We start from the raw sequence: 17,665 nt of genomic DNA on the forward strand, positions 1-17,665 counted from the left end.
TTTGATTATCTCGCGTTTCTGCATACGAATTAATACCGCGTCGGCGTTTTCAGCGCAGTTGAAGGCACGTTCCGGCACGTGGCGATCAGCACAATTATGCCTCCATAACGAAGCAAACGTTCGTTACCCTACGAACAATTGGTTCGTTGTCCTAGGCGAGAGCCGAAGAGCGTGAAGCGCGCCCTTAAAGGGCGCAGCGGTGCACGCCGGCCTTTCAAAAGAAGCGGAACAGTTCGAACTAACTAGTCCGTAGCTTTCATCAGAATTATTTTCTTGTATTATATTCATATTATTTGTACTGATAACTTATTTTTTTTTTTTTCTGATTTGAGAATATTAAAGTTTAAAAAAGAATTTAATACCGAGTTCTAATTTTATTTTTACGTTCCCTCACGATTGTGTTTACGAGTTTTCGATTACCTGAGCCATGTGCCGTTAGGTTCATTAGCGATAGAGCACGTATAAAATAAAAGCATTGCGACTTCATGAAAGGAAATCTTTGAATGAAACAGAGCATGATGGCGCAACACCACTTTGCGATGTTCCGTATGAAATCACTGTATGCTTGGCTGGAGCCCTTCCTTGGCATCTCAAGTTTACATTTGCTCGGACACTCCCTTTTTCCCTATAATTTCAGGCTGAATTTACCGGCCGGCGACCGAACCTCAGCTTTGCGCTCAAGTTAATCACCGGTGACTTCAGCTGTCGTTATCAACACTTTTTATTCTTCCGCGTTTAATATTTATTAGGCAGCGACGGGTAACAATTGCGACATTGAATTTCAAGATGCGATTTGTCGTTCGGCACTTTTACAAATAAATATCTAAAAGATTAGATAATTATTTCATAATAATATTAATTAAAAAGAAATTCTCGTGGTTTATCTCCTGCGATATATATCGGGAAAATATACTTTCGAAAAATATCTGCTGATTAAATGTTTTCCGATGGTGAAACGTCTTATCGTTTATATCTTATTCGCTCACTTCGTTATCGTTTCGTTATCTTGGCGTAAGTCACATTTTTCGCTACTTCTGGACGATATTTGAAAACGTTCGTATGATCTTCGCAAAGAAAATCAATAAATATATTTCAAATATTTAATTTAAATATATTTCAAATTATTAATTTAAATTTAATTCACGTATCTTTTTCTTCCCTCCCCCAATTTTTTTAAATTTTTATTTCGCGTCTCTATTAACAATAATTATTTTATCGCGTTATTTCATCGCGTCGTTTCATCGCGTTATTTGATCGTTCGGAAAGAACCGTAAAGTACCGCGGTCTGTATTTTAATAGAGTTTATAGATTCCTTTGAAGTCGGCTTTATCTACATACTCGACAGGCCCCTATACGAGGGGACAGAATGAAATATTTCACGCCGATCTCCGTCCGGTCGAAACGATGCGCGATATATGTGTCGTTTCGCTCGTGCGATAATTCCGCAGCCACGTTAGTCGGTCGGCGTTGATGCGGTATTTCCACGTTCATACGTGACATTTATTTTTACAGTCACGCTTCCTACATTACCGCGACAAGAGACAGCCATCCCGCGGTACGCTGCAATGCAGTATCAGCGGTATTCGGTATACGTCACATCTCGCAACTCGATAATACCGCGTATATAATACTCGAAACGCCCCGGGGAACGATATTGATGTAAACAGGACGTAACGAGCTTAAAGGGACTAACGCAGTTTCGCCGTGTACGAGAGCGTTTCCTATTTCAGGCTGTTCTCCAAATAGCTGAGCCGAACAAAAGATCGCGCAATTCACGCGAGAATTTTTTTTTTTTTCCCCGACGTGAAACAGTGGACCGCCGCGAACCGAGCAACGCCCGTCGCGATTTTTTTTTCACCGGCTTCGCGATCGTTTTCACATGGAGGAAGGGGGCGGGAAGAATACTCCCCTTTTGTCACCTGAGTTTTGCGAAAAATAATACGGGCTTCTTCGCGAGCACGGTACAACGTTATACATTCACGCTCGCTTACGTGTTTACGTAACGAAAAGGCATTCTCGCGTTGCCGCCTAATCGTAAGAGCGTGACGGTAACCGAGCTACGTGGGGTGACCGTCTACCTCTCTTTCCCTTTCCTCTTCCTGAATGGCCTCTCGAGCACTTCTCTCGCAAGTTCATCCAATTGTCGATAAATCAATACTATGACCACCTGCCGCAGGAGGTGTCATACGTGCACACAAGTTAAATAAAAGTAACAAAAATCGCGGGACTTTCCTCAAACCTGATTCAATCACCCCTGACGAATTACATAATTAAATAATATCAAAATTAATAACTGTCGCCTGATTTAGCTTGAACAAGCCGTAAATGAAATATATGAAAATACATTACGTTCCGTCCGATATATCTTCTCGCGTGGCATTAAAGAAGATGCAATCAAACGGCGTCGAAATTACCACCGCTCTCTTTATTACGTAAATCTCGATGGGATTTATCTCGGATATCATTACGATTATTTACGCGATTTCACCCGGCAAGAGTAACCCACCTACGCGTAAAGCTGAAGACCGTGTTATTCTCATTGCGAGTGCCCCTTAATTATCCCGTGACGCGTGTGAAGCAAGTCGCCGCCACCGCTTTTTGTTTATCGCCAATGATGATGTACCGCGACCGCTAGAGGACGTCGACTGATAAGAGGTCTCTCGTATGCAAAAAACGGTCACGGGTGCAATTAAACCCGATCGCCGGACCGCGACGTCCTATAACTTACTTGGCGCGGAGGTTACACCGTGATCACGAAGGCGGTTCCTCCTGGGTGAGGCCTCGCCATTGCACCGCGGCGAGGCTGACCCTTGCGAATACTCCTAATGTGGGTATATCGAGCGCATAATTTTTGACAGTCGGGATCTGCGTACGCGCTATCCCGGGTACGCGAAACCAAAAAATAAAACCAAAACCCCCGTTCACTTTGATATTCTTATTGTGACGCGCGCCCGCGCTCGTCATGTAACATTCCGCGAGAATTTGACTGACTAAAATATGGCCCCGAAATTTTTTTTAATTAGACGCGTACTTAATGAATAATTCGTAACGATAACAAATTACTCTAATATATTTTACGGCGAGTTCCCCCAGCGAGATTTATGACAAATTCCTGGCGGATAAGATCGGTGTAACAATGAGATGAGCAGAAAGCGTAGCGTCAATGCGTCACGGAGAGTCACGTGAATTATATCGAAATAACCTGCGATTAATTCTATTTTTTTTTTCTTTTTTTTTGGAAAGAATAATGCATGTTGAACATTAATTCGTTCGTGATTTTTTTCGTTCCGCGTGTAACGAAATTTTTACGCCTGCTGAGATTGAAGTATCGACGGTGTAATTGAAAAATAATCTCGAATTTACAATTATATTAGCTTTTATTGGGCGAATTAGTTTTCTTCCTGCGGACAGATCTGTTGTAACGCGGCACGTATTGATTTTCAGAAAGGGTGGATGCTGCAAGATCGCCGAGGAGAGAAATATAGGGAAATACCTACTGTCAACAGTGCCTTCTTTTTCTTATTTTTTAATATCTTTGTATTACTAGCAGAAATTAATAAACCATTTACACGGAGCGAGTAGACCCACGTTTTATCAGCTCGGCAACGACTTCGCGACGATATCTCGCGGTTTGCGGTTTTATCCTCGTACGCGACAATTCTTGGTAATACCGTAAAACTGTCGTGCAAACGGAAAATGTATACGGTGCTTCGTTTTAATGTTCAGGGCCATGAACTCGCACCGATAAAAGGAAACAAAAATTAGAATCTTTTAAGAATAAATCAAATCTAAAGTTTGAAAAAAAATTCTTTCCTAAAGCAGAATTATCGTTGTTTGCGCGATATGAATTTTATAAAACGTGATATAAATTTGCGTCTCCTGGCATCGATATCAATTAACGTGAGAAAACAGCGTTTCTTTTACAGTCTAATTATTGTGTAACCTTCTGTGATAAAAACAATATGAGCGTTGTGGTTCAACGGTGACATTGATCGGTTCTTCTGGTCGCGCTGGTTCTTCGTGCCGCACCTATCCGACTGTTTTGTACCATACACTATGCTTACAAGTCCGTAATATTTTTCTTTTGAACGTGCTCCTCCTTGTTCACCCTATCCGCTCATTCAATTATTTTTATTACTTACATATTTTATTATTCGATTAAATATCGATTATATTTCATATTTTAAATGTGCGGGGGGTGAAAAAGAAAAGGAATCTTACATTATTATATACGTATGTAATCACAATAGCGATACGTGTAAGACATATTGTAATATATATATTTTTTTTTTCTTTTTTTTTTCTACATATATATATTATATCACAATATATATTGTAACATAATTATAATTAAAAGCATATTAATTGATAAATAGTTTACGATGATTGGACCGCCTTAACTACATTCCTGACACATTGCTGTCCATTCGCGACGAGATTGTAAGCAGCCGGGCCGACTGCTTGAAGAAACGCCGATTCGTAGCACGTTCTTAGACTTACGAAAATACTGGGGATATCTAGTGCCACTTTCGCGGCATTGTTAATTAAGGAAACTACTTGTGGGATAGCACCTTGCAAAGCCTGAAAAGTACATTAGGTTTCTTTCGTAAAATCATAAAAAAAATAAATTATAACTTAACATTAAACTCTTAAATGTATTAAATTGCAAAAGTGCGTTTTAATATTATTAGCGTTGTTTTATATTATGACGAGAACTACTTATAGACTGTTATTTTTTTTTTTTTATGTTTAAGATCGGAAATAGTAATTAATTGATTGTACTTACATTATACACGCATTGAAATATTTCGGCGGGATTGGAATTATTTTCGTAACATTGGACAAGGTTTCCAAGAGTGCTCGTTACACTTGCTTCCACAGTATTAGCTATATTAATCAATTCTTGATAATCCTGACCGGCCGACTGTGTTTCTTGCGAGAGGCAAGACTTAAAATTCGATGCTAATTGACTGACCGCTTGTTCCCCTTCGCTTTTCAAATCAATGCACGCTTCAGAATTTAGTAGCGCATCTTGAGACGCGGCGTATTTCACTTTCAGCTATCAATAAATTTTTTTTTTTTAATTTTACATTTTACTAGTTTTACCGAACCTGAATCAAATCTCTTTATTTATTAACTTTACCTGATTTCCCAGGGTTTTTACCGTGTTTGAAACTTGATTGTGCACATTTTCATATACAGAGTTTAGCGGTAGCTTATCAAGAAGCCCATTTCCAAGATTGTTAACACCATCCAATACCGCGTTCCGTTCCGATCCCAACTTCGGCAAATTATCAAGTAGTCCAGCATACGCCGTTTGCAAAATCTAAGGTTAAATTAATAATTGAATCGACACTTGTTTTACGTTTAATAATCGGGAGACACTTACGCAAACAGCTACGAAGACGCTTGCGACGGTAATTTTCGACATTGTTTCAAGTGGCGTATTTCTTGCGGCTACCGGAATAGTACTCTTTACGCCAAACAAAAATTCGCGTTTATATAAGGCATTCGCTTTCAACGTCTAGGATGCATTATCGTGGTGATAAGCAAATTAACTTGTCAAATTCCGAATGCTTACATCAATATGCAGTTACTCTAATTGGCTAAGGTAAAAAATAGCAGCGGCGAACAAAATGTATTACTCACGGAACGATTTTATACTCCTAATTTTATCAATTATTTAGATTCATATTTCATACAATTTGCTTACAATAATTTTACACGCCTTGCATACGTGAATACGTAATTAAAACTATTAATCTTTTCCGCCGTGGAATTTTGAAACGCAAAAAACGCACCTAAAATGTGCACACCCTCTTCCGTATATATTTTTAATAACAAATTACGTGCTATTTTTTTTCTTTAATTCTATGGAAATTATAAATACATGTCGAATAAACTGATTTTCATTGATAATTAAATATTCAAGTATGACGGACAGTTATGGAGCGATTGTATGTGATGGTAAAACGGTAGTAAATATTGTGTTATCTTTAGAATAATGCAAATGGGATATTGATATTCACTATTAATGGAGTTATCAATAGATTTATGCAGTTGCTCATTTTATTTTGAAAAGCATTTTTTTTCTTTTTATTTTTTATTTTAAATAGATTACCATTTTATTTTTATATCAATGACATTTAAAATGTATGAGAATACATTAAAATTATATTACCTTTAAGCGAATTTGATTGAAATTTGACATTAAATCGTTTTTTATTGCTATTTCATATTTTAAGCGACAGCCACGAAAGGGAGTGTAAAAAAAATCGTTAAATCTCTCCATGCGTGACGCGAATCGTCTTAAAACAACATCGTTGTTTTAATCATCATTTATCTCACATCGCTCAAATAAAAAAAATTTCGGCTGTATATTAAATTTAGAAATAATAAAAAAAAAATAAATAACTACGTTGTTATTTTATTAAGTTACGAGTTTCGACACGTATAACTAATTGGCTGACAAAATTGCGCTGGTATTTTTTTTTTTCCGTTCTCATAAATAAAACGTATCGAGAATTCGTGTTTCGTCAGTGAAAATGCGAGCACGTTGATTACCGTTAGAACCAGCCTCACGAGACGTACGCGTGTGTGCGGCTCACGCACGTACACGCACGTGCTCACGCGCGGAGCGTACAAATTCACCCTTGTAAAATATTCCCATAGAAGAGGCGCACGGGGTGTCGTGGGAACGGTCGCGCTCGATATAAAACGCCGCGCACATTTTTATAGGGCATACGTATACGTTTAAGCAGCTCGGGGATTCCTTTGTAACGAATCGCCGACGAGTCTTTTCGCCTGGGAGTCGCGCATCGAGTCGATCCAACGAGAACACTACTCTTTTTTTCTTTCTTTTCTTTTTTTTTTATTTTTCTTTTTTCACTCTTAGAAACGAGTGTGTCACGGCAGGCAGAATTCCAGTTTTCTACAGCCGCGCGTTCGCTGGCTGGATAATTATCGCACAGAATTTCGTAATACGCGTGAAATAAATCATAGCTGTCCGTCCCTCTCGTTGTTCTTTCGAAGAATGATCGCTACTAATACATCATACGGCGATGTTACCAATATTATTTATTATATAAAGCGTCTCCATTCAAAGGGATAATTAATTTAAAACTTTGGACATGTATATCTGATTGGACAAGAGCGTTTCCCTAAACGACTCTTTTCTGGCAATTAGTTGAACCGAATGCGTAATCATAAATTTTACGTTAACGTCTGTGTAGCGTATTAGCAGGTGCACGTTTTTAGAAAAAAGTTTTCAATACCTTTTTAAATAATATTATAATAAAAAAAAATTTTATTTAATATGTAATAAATGCGTGCATTTTTATATTTTTCAGAAAGAAACCTGGGCCGTTGATCTGGAGTGAATTATAAAATTTTCGGTAAGTCGTTTCATTAATTAGACCTATTCGCGTTTCGTGCTTCGAGTATACATTGATTTTTCGTTCTCCGGCTCTTAATTTTCCGTAAAAATATGAGTGTCGAGCGGGGCAGTGGAGAACAGGTAGTAAAATCGAAACATCTGCTCGTTCTGATTCATTTCCTGTCATGTCGATGACATGTGGCCGCGATATTTTATGCGCTCTTCAAAATATACAAAAATTCTAGAGTGGCAAATAACAGGCCGTGGAAATTATACGCGAAAGCAACGTAAAATAATATCTTGCCGGCGCTTTGTGAAATAAACCCTCCGAGGTCCAATATCGCCTATTGAAATCGCATCGCAAACGCGCCGCGTCGAGCATTACCTTGGGTCTTTTGGATTCGTTCACGTGCCGAGGGATGCTTCCGTTTTCCTGCCGATTATCGAACGTTCACGAAACGTGGAAAAACGTGCCGTTGAACGCGGCACGGAGGTCAGTTTGCCGATCCGATCGACGTTGATCCGCGGCGCGGGTGGCTGGTGACGAAACGTTATGCTTCGTTAATTGCCATAACCCGATTTCACGTCGTGATTAAGCGCGTGTATGCTCGTTTATTCCCGTGTACAAATAACAATGCTAGGCTCCTCCGCGGGTCCATTGTTGCGCGGCACTTATTGTGCGAACCACGCGCGCCTGAGGGGAGGAGCGGCTACGGGGCCTTGACTCGGAATTCCCATGACAGTTCCCTCTTCTTTCGCATTCCACTTTACAGGGACAGCGAAACGAGTTAAATTAAATATTATTTATCCAACTGTTAATCGAGATAATCGGGAAATTAGGAGGCGGGGCAAATTCCACGATGAGTTTTACGTTCCGTCGATGCGATTTCCCTCCCTCCCCGGTTTCTTTCCGCTCTCCCGGCGGGTTTCGACGTTCGAGATTATCGGTCAATTCTCATGAATATCTATTGGAAATGACTTATTATCGGAAAGGCCGCGTTTGCGTCACGCTTAATTTGTTGAATCGCAGTTGACTCGCGGTAAGAAGCGAGTAACGGCAGAAGAAAGCGCTCGTTAGCGCGCAATCTCAACCGGTGAAACTGTCGTGCTCGAGACAAAGGCAACTACCGGAGTGAGATGAATAAGGTCTCGTTGTATAACTTGCACGGTGTCATTAACATGAACAAGACGTTTTTCTGGTTGTAAGCGCAACTTCTTTATTAGAGCCCTGCGCGATTACGCCGTACGACACACGATGCTTATCAAGCGTTGACGCAGAGCTTTTACGTAATTAATATCATCGAGAAATTTTAATTATAATTATCATGTACTTTCTTTAAATGGTAGTTATTTTAATTCCACGAAGATGGAGTATCTTTTATAGGGAACGTAATAATAAAAGTGTCTCTTATATAAAAACAAGTGTCGATTTGAGAGATAAAAATGGAAACAGCCGCCCTTCGTTTGTTTGTGAAATTTTTCTTTGACACGGTCCAATTACAGAGGTAAGCGACGAGGGAAAACGTGAAATACGATCAAGCGATTTAATTCTTTCAATTACCTGTTAATGTTTAATCATTAATCGAAAGCAAATTTTCCGCGTAATTCCTGCCTACTCGCCGGCGAGCGCACTCGACGTATCAAACATTTCATCGCCTCCATATTATTTAGCTACAACGTCCACAAATACTCGTGAATAAATTTTAATTGAGAACGCGGTCTCCTGGGATTTGCGTTCCATATTATGAATTTGGTTTCCCTCGTCATTTTCGCTGTGACAATTGGATTCCACGCAAGATTAATGCGAGCACGATGACGACTGGACTGTAACGTTACTCCGCATATTCCGGGAGTGTCGATCCTGATAAAAAAATTTAATTTCGCGACATTTGCCCCGGGAAAGTTTTTTGTAATATTTTCTAAATATAATTCCCTTCATTTCTATTTAATTAATAATGTTAGAACAAAAATATATTTTGATGAAACGTATGTGGGAGGAAGTATTTACGAAATCAACGTTCGAGCTCGCGGAACCCACATTAATTACCGAAGTACGATAATTGCGCCCGAAGGTCTGCACGGAGAGATGATGTACGCTGAAACACACGCTTCCGTTGGTACCTGTTAGTTCGATATGCATGGGAACATACCGGCATGTGGTTTTGTCACCATATGGCGCGGCCGTAAACGCACGTGCGAGAAAGACTCGCAAGATGCGTATATTCCACATAGAACGTTATTATTTCGTACTCTTTCCGCGCGATGGAAAAGTGCCTTTCGAACATTCTAACACAAAAACGTTAACGTTTTAAATAAATTAATAATAAAATATTATGTTAATTAATTTTATACATGTTATGATATTTTATCGTATTTTTCAATTAAAATAAACGCTTTAACGTTCGATGTTGATTGTCATTATTATTTTTTTTTTTCCCCTTTTTTTTTTTAACAAGGTGTAAGTCGTTAATTAACTGTTCACGCTTTGTCAAATGTAGTTTATGAACATTTGTATGTCCCTAATGAGTTTCTATTCGTCGTAATAAATTCATCTGGTTGTTAATCAACGGTCGAAATAGCATAATGGACTTTTGCATACGCGACGTAATAATTATTCGCCTGTTGATACTGCGCTAAATAGATTTTACATTAGTACATCACGTTCCAGAAACCAGTTATTATCAACGTCACGTCGCATGCGGTAACTGCCTAAGTAACTTTGGGTCGAATATTTTGAACTCGTTTGCGGGCACCTATAATTTGTAAGTGAATACATTTCGGGCCCGACAATGTCTTCGTTACTGCCTCTTGCGATTTGTATGTGCATATAATCGTTAAAATATTAGCATTATTATGAAAATGCAGCAACGTGATACTCGCGCTCGAAAGTATACCGGCGCGATAAATTACCAAGTTCCACCAGCCTGGAAATATTGAAAAGTTTGCGCGCTGTCGTAACTTTGACTGTGGGAAGAGCCGTGTTCTCTATTTTCAACGAATTTGTCGCTCGATACCAGTAAAAAGGCATCGGGAGCTAATATAATCACCGATATTTTTACGTCGGATTTATTTTTAAAGTTCGAAAGTCAGTCATATTATTTCGAGTATTTTTAAAGCCTTTCAAACGCGTTCAGAATTTTGTAATCATTTTTTTCGAACGTCGTATACGTATATTCGCTCTATTTATAGATATTAATAATCGTAATTTTTCTTTCTCTTTTTTTTTCTTTTCTTTTTTTAATAATTTATAATTACATGACACGCCAGTTGAATATTAAAGGTCCAGCGGTTCGCACGACGGGCGAAGGATATTAACATAAAGGGCGCTACCGGAATAGCAATGGCCTATGTTACCGTAGTCGTAGACGCAGGTTTCATGGAAGATGTTGGGAGTCGCCCTCCAATTGTCGAGACACAAGTGCACCTACCGTTCGTTACTCTTTACACCTGTGCTCGCACACACTCCGGTGTGCGTTTCGAGTGTGCGTGAGCATTGTAAAACGCGCTTACGTGCATAACTGTGAGCGCTGCATGCAGGACACGGGAAAAAGAAAAAAAAAAAAAAATTCGACCGAAGTAATCGCAACTGCAGCACGATCGCGGCTCGCGCAACCTTTTCCGAAGCGGAGATTTCTACCGCACGTAAAAATAAGGGACAAGGCCGGCGATCACAACGCGCGCTAAAATAACGATATTCGCGCAGCGTCAAGTACGGTGAAGCGTACGAGAAGGACAAAGCATTTAATTTTACCCAAGTTATTTTCGTTTGCGTTGATAGAAATAAAATGTCTCGTGCATTTGTACTTCGGGCTTCTTAAAGATAAGAGAGCGGCAAATTTTTCTTTTTTTTTTCTTTTTTTTTTAGCGTAGGAAGATCTCTTATTTCCTTTGTTACTCTTATTTAACATTTATTTTAAGTGAAAGATACGTTCATTATGTTTGTATCATTAAAAAGAAAATACTGCGTCTTATTTTGTGCTGAAGAATTTTTTTTTAAACTCCTTGAAATCCTGTTAAATCTAATTTCCTTTCCCAGGTTTGACGTAAATCTAAACGTAATTATATGCGTATTAAACGTGGAAAATCTTGGGGGGAAAAAATAAGAAGAAGTTTCCTACATTTAATCGTGTTTAGCTTTCAAATCCGAGTACGGAAACGCGAAAGAACGTAGGAGAGCAAAGGCAGATGTTGGATTTCTTTCGTGTCATTTTCACCGCGGGCCCTTAGACGCGGAAAGCAAATCCACCGATCGCAGCTGCCTGAAGGGCGCACGTCATTGAGAATTTTTAGCTCCGTCAGATATTAGATCTACGCTTTAATTAAAGCTCAAAGTTGCGCCGCGTGCAAGTTGATTAAAGCTCCAATTACGTAATAAGAATTGCAAAATAAGATTATATTCCCGTTTGAAACAAGTGCTAAATTCTGTCGGCGTCGCATAATCTTAATTCTATTTTAACGTTCTTAACTTTTTTTTTATTTATTCGCTTAAGTCGAGTTATTATTATTTGATAATAAGTCGCTTTTTACATTATTCGCAGCACTGAGGCGTGCGGGCAAGCTATCTTTAACGGCTACTGGAAATGTTATTTTTTAAAATATTTCTTTTATAGCTCTCTCGTATATCTCGAGGAAAAACACATTGCTCGACGAGAGAGAGCTAGCTTCTCCGTTGAACTCCGCGGTCAACTTCTCTCCGGTCTCAGCAGATGTACGTACGAGCATTTGTCTCGGCAGCTGCTCCTCTCACCGCCGTAAACTTTAGGTATCCACCCCGGCTTCTTGTTTTGACAGCGACTTTTCGTCATCGTCTCCGCGATCTAACGTCGATTATCCGCGTAAGATCGCGGCCGCGTGTCTTCGCGGTTCCACCTAACCGACGCGAGCTCCTACCGGGCCGGCTTAGAAATCGAGCCCGGAGTCATTCTCTCCGAAGGTGTGTAATCACGTGAAAAACCGGTTTCACCTCGCCGATTTAATATCGAGCGGAAGCCGACGATCCGGGGTACTACCGAGGCTAACTATATCCCTGAAACGTACGAGGTGGGAGAGGAGGAAGCAACTTGGGTCCAAGTCGGGGCCAAGGCATTCACGTTGGAGAGAGGAGGGATTAATTTTCATCGACTGGTTTTCAACCGAGAGGGTTCCCTTCTGTCGTGTACATTCCTGAAATTTTATATAAAATGCACACGTTTCCTTTGTACATATGCATTTTGTATAAGTACCATTTATCTACCTGCGCACGTGGAAAACGTTCGTTTAACGTAGAACGTTGGTGGTTTAATTTAATTTAATTTATTTCAGTAAAAGAAAATTTATTAATATTTTATTGATAAATCTAATAAATGGGCGAATAGATTTTATATATTTTCTAATGCAACGGCGTTCTATCTGGCGAGCCTAGGGAACGGCAGTGAAATATCTTTAAAGGAAGGGTCTGAAAACTCCACATCTGTCCCTGACGTACAGAGGAGTGGGATAGAGAGGCCTGGGTCTGTTGGACCTCGGCACTCGCGTCTATAGTCTCTCAGGGGGGGTTTGTCGTGTATCCTGGCTCGTTCGGGTGCCTACAAGCGTACTTCTCTCGTCGATAACGTACGGTGAAAGTTCGGACGCGGTGGTCGCGTCGTTTTCCGCGTCAAAAGTGAAACGGCGCGACGCTTGGTGACCCCTCGCCCAAATTTTTAACTACGCCGACGAGCGCACGACGGCTACGGTTCGCGTCGTCCATGTGGAATTGTTGCATCGTTGAATCATCTACCTGCGCTACCTGCGACTCCAGATGGCGTGGCCGGAGCGTGAAAACGTTGAGCCTGCATTTGAAAGCCGTGGTGCCGTCACCGCCCGTTGGATTACCTGACAAAGTTCTCTTTCCGCGCTAATCACCGCACCAGGGGTTTCTTTTTTTTTTTTTTTTATTTCCAACCAAACGGTCTGTTGATCTTTTAAACCGCCTCCACTTCGTCGAAGCCGAGAAATCACCGCCGTGTTGTGCGACTAAGCGTCTATTCGATTGCGTAAATTGTGCCCGGAGTGGATAAGTGACGCGTGATTTTCCCCGAAGATGGTCTACGACGGTGTCGAGCTCGCAGGCACCTCGACTGGGCTTTCCGCGCGAGATAGATCAAACGTACTTTCGAGTTCCGGTGGGGTCGCCGGAAGTAGCTGAGCGTGACGGCGACAGTGCTAACGGAAAAACGTGGGAACGGGCGTCGTATTATAGCCGCCGCCTCTCCGCAGCTCCATTAGTTGACGCGCGCTAAACGACCTCGAGGATAATTGCATTAAACACTGTGCGACAAGTGTTTTTTATCAGCCGGGGAAGTCTCTATTTCAAGTTAATACCGCGCCTTACCGATAAATAAAACCAGTACATTAAAGAGGAAAAGAAAGAAAAAAAAAAAAGAAAAAAAAGGAAAAAAGAAAGAAAAAAAAGGAAAAAAAAATTTAAAAGAACATTGACGTATATGAAAGTTTAATTTGTTGACGCTTCCCGGGCGTTTGTGTTAATCACTTCGTTGGAATGCGCCGTATTCAATGGATAACGAAATAAATGAGAAAATGCTGCGTCGGCTGAACTGCAGGAATCGACAAAAGGACCGATTAATTAGCGATTAATTAATACGTTAAAGCGGAACGTAGACCTAGCTCGATTAATCGCACGTAATATCTCACGAGCGGAATCCACGGATGGAGCTTGAAAAATGGCACGTTCGAAAGTTGAATGGAGCTGGTTCTAGTCTCACGTAAAACCCCCACGTCCGTCCCGACGTTTGCACAGTTGAATAATCCGTAACGATTCGTGAAATTCGCGCCGCGAGTGCTTTCGACGACAAGGTTGTACCTCGCGGAGGCGCGACCACGAAGGACGGAAAGGCAAAACCGGCTAGAGAGCCCGAGAAAAATACGATCGGAATTCGCGATGCTCTTTGTGGCGACGGCGAGCGTATTGAGGACGCCGACAGTCATCGTTTAAAAATAACAGAAAGAGTTCGCGGGGACGACGTCGTCACGTAAGTCGCAGGCCGGGTGCATTGTGCGAAGCGGACGTGGCCCTCCACTGTTATTCGCGAGGTGTTCGCGACGTCTGCGAGCGACGAACAACTACGGCGAGAGAGAAAGAGAAAGAAAAAAAAGAGATAGAGAGAGAGAGCGAAAGAGAGAGAGAGCGAAAGAGAGAAAGAGCGAAAGAGAGAAAGAAAGAAAGAAAGAGAAAAGTTCCCCAGCGAGAGGAGAGACTTGGATCAGAAACGAAGAGAGAGACTCGATCGGAATCCCACTCTTCTAGGTGGAATCTCTGACGTCAGGCCTGGAGCAAGTCGCGCAACCAGTTCGGGACCAGCTCTCTGGTAAAAGGAGAAAAAGAGGAAGCGGAGGGAAGAGTAGGAGAAAGAGGAGAAGGCAACAGCCTCCGCTCACGTCTATCTGGTTTCTACCGGCCGGTCCTCGCGAGCATCTCGCGTCGCCATGTCCAGCACACGTCGCAACGCACATCACCACTAGTAGCATTCGTTCCTACCTACTCCTCTCTCTTTTGCCCTTTCCCCCTCTCTCTCCCACCGCCTTTTTCACGGCGTCCATTCAGTGACCGTTGTGCCGGACTAAAATTATCCTGGTCGGGCGCGATCTACGCGGAGTATTGGCTCCAGCGCGAGGCGTTTCGAAGCTGGTCGCGGTCCAGGCGTACCTGACGCACGGACGGGTCTCTCGCGATACGTCGAGTGCGCGAACGGCCGTCGCGTAAAATCGAAGTGAACTCGCGATAGATTGGTGCACGAGTGATACCCGTGATATTCTTCAAGCTGTTCCCGGGGCGAGACGGTTTACGGAATGCCACTCGAAAGGCTTCGTAAATAACGTAAGACGCGATAAAGTAGAACGAATCGGAAGGTCAGCTGTTCCGAGCCAGCTTAAAGCCGAAGCGAAAGAAATTTATCTAAGTGCCCGCGGTGTTGGAGGGGGAGGCTTCCGAAGGCTCGATGTGTTCGCGTACGCTCGAAGAGAAGCCCCGTCGATCTCCTAAAAGCTAAAGTATAAGTGCGGATCACACCTGTGCTCATCGGACAACCGCCGTTGGATGTTCGCGACGCCGCACCGGTGCGTTAAAGGATACGTGGGGACCGTCGGCGATTCGTTTGGATACTTGACGCGAGTGGCTACTACTCGTTCTGAAAACACTGCCGTCTGAGAGAAATGGGAAACCACCCGTCCGCCCACCAGCCGCTCGAGAGGGCTACCAGCCATGCTGGAAATGGTCTTCGACTCTCGGTATGTCGCGCCCGTTGCTTTTACGTCAGACGTGTAGTAACGTTCACGGATTTACTTGCGCGTGCAACCAGTGCTGTCGCGCTCTCGTATCTGAGATACGAGACGAGACTGTCACTTGCGCGTGCACGCGCGACAGATGTAACTTCGCGGCATTATCTGGGGATGTTTACTTTCGGTACCCCGTCAACGGTGGACGTCGAGTCAACCTTCTTTTTATCGCGCTAAAAAATTGCGCTGGTTACGGTATAATATTAACGTTACGATACGGTATAAAATTCGCGAATGTCGGACATAAACAAGCGAGTAAATTCTAAATCGCACGTCACGGCGATGGCTATCAAGGTTTTTCCTATCGAACGTTTTGCGAACGAGCATGCGAAGGGACGGTTCATTCCACGCTTCATAAAACCCGAGATTTGCAGCCGACGGAAATGACAGTTTCGCCCTTCTTATGACTTTCATTTTTCACCCTCGTGCATCCTCATTTCTCATTTCGTTTCTTTGCTAATTTTTTTTTCTTTTTTTCTTTCTTTCTTTTTTATTTACAGCGACAGAAAGAGATCATTAAAATGCTGGTTTATTTCGCGTATCGAGAAGGATATAGCTATTGATTTTAGAAATTAATTCCTAAAAATTAAATAGGGATGGTTTTCTTTTTTTTTTTTTTTAAAGAAAATGGGAGTAACTGCACGGGTATAACGTGTTTCGTGGGCGCGGCGCTGTTATAAATCTATGAAAAATTTATGCGAGTGAATGAAGCGGTAATAAAAATCGATACGCGCTCTCTCATTCTTAAAATCGCTGACTTCGCCGCCCGAGGTATTTTTGTAATGAGGAACTTCATTAGCGTCGACGGATGACGTCAATCACGTTGGTCATAGTATGACTAATATATTATTTGCGCCGGGCTGTTAGTGTCATCGTGAATATTGCAGACTTGTGGGAATGCAATTTCCGCGACAATCGAGTATTCCCAAGCGCGGTTGGAAGGAAATCTTCGCGCGACCTTAAATTAAATCTCTCGGTACTCATCGCGCCGGGACTATCAATGCGCTTCCACGTGAATTATGTAAGCCGGTGCCCGCCGCATTCGCGCAAATCCACGTTTCGTAGACGGGATGACGCACTTCATGCGTGACGGTTTCAACGGCGAAAATGACGATACGACGAGGTGCGGTCCCCGCTCGCGTTTCAATGACCTTTGCACGGAAGCACGTGTCCAGAGCCGACGTTTCATGCACTGGACACCGCGTTCAGTTTGTAACCGTGAAAAGCTGCGTCATGCATGATTAAAAGCTTTTCAAATGCTTATTAATTAATTTTATGGAAATTAAAGCCAGAGAAGAAATTCATATATAAATGTAACTTTTAACCCGTAAAGCTAAAGTGACTTTCTTTCTTCATTTTTTTATTATTTTGTTTTATTTTATAAATGAAATGTATAAAATGTATTTTTATGAAGTCAAAGGGAGAATATTACACTCTTTGCTTTGACCCAGCAGCTTTGAGATGTGACACAACGTGCAAGGCAACAACGAAAAAAAATAAAATAAAATAAAACAAAAAAATCTCATGTGACGCGCGCGGAAGAATACCGCTGGGGTGTTTTCTTTCGGGGAGAAAAACGGCGTGGATTCGTTTCCCTCGGACTCACCATGCAGTATAATTACATGACATTCGTTACGCGCTTTAATTGGTGGAATTATTAGATTACGCGTCGAGACCGCGGAAATCTCATTTTTGCCGGAATTCGCGATGTTCGATTCGGGGGCGACACTCGCGAAAGGAAACGATTCTTATTCATGTATTCATTCGACATTTTGACGTAACTCAAATAACTTAAAGGCCGGGGCAATAAATCGATACCCTGAAAGCTACCGTTGGCTCAGCCGCGGTAAATAATTCTGTAACGAGCTCAAACTACAAGGCCTGTGCAAACACATTACAACGTCTTGTGTACACCAAAAAGCAGATATGGCATTTTCTGCGGCGACTGCGGCTAGCGTACGTAATCTTAGGCGGCAG

The 17,665-nt window shown here is 41.8% G+C and overlaps 2 protein-coding genes and 1 non-coding gene across 5 annotated transcripts in view; 2 read left to right on the top strand and 1 right to left on the bottom strand.

Annotated features, from left to right (window-relative positions):
• The window catches only part of Numb (NUMB endocytic adaptor protein), a 39,170-nt gene that overhangs the window by 4,840 nt on the left and 16,665 nt on the right, over positions 1-17,665 (top strand). For 2 of the 3 annotated variants that reach the window (XM_070670204.1, XM_070670205.1), the window contains exon 1: positions 13,836-15,640. In XM_070670204.1, coding sequence (XP_070526305.1) covers positions 15,566-15,640 — 75 coding nt within the window. In that variant the 5' untranslated portion in view covers positions 13,836-15,565. Of the gene's footprint in view, positions 1-7,349; positions 7,395-13,835; positions 15,641-17,665 lie in introns of those variants that run through there. The other variant, XM_070670206.1, reaches the window with a different exon arrangement.
• On the top strand, positions 2,721-2,886 carry LOC139110514 (U1 spliceosomal RNA). Its single transcript, XR_011547011.1, has one exon. It is a non-coding gene; the product is annotated as a U1 spliceosomal RNA (small nuclear RNA).
• LOC139110416 (uncharacterized) lies at positions 4,258-5,538 on the bottom strand. The gene is made up of 4 exons (XM_070670213.1): positions 5,390-5,538; positions 5,144-5,326; positions 4,787-5,059; positions 4,258-4,581 (listed from the first exon to the last, which is right to left on the bottom strand). The coding sequence occupies exons 1-4, from the start codon at positions 5,429-5,431 to the stop codon at positions 4,378-4,380; spliced, it is 702 nt and encodes a 233-aa protein (XP_070526314.1). The 5' UTR covers positions 5,432-5,538; the 3' UTR covers positions 4,258-4,377.

This window comes from Cardiocondyla obscurior, linkage group LG20 (genome assembly GCF_019399895.1).
Source record: "Cardiocondyla obscurior isolate alpha-2009 linkage group LG20, Cobs3.1, whole genome shotgun sequence".
In the NCBI taxonomy this organism is placed as follows: Eukaryota; Metazoa; Arthropoda; class Insecta; order Hymenoptera; family Formicidae; genus Cardiocondyla; species Cardiocondyla obscurior.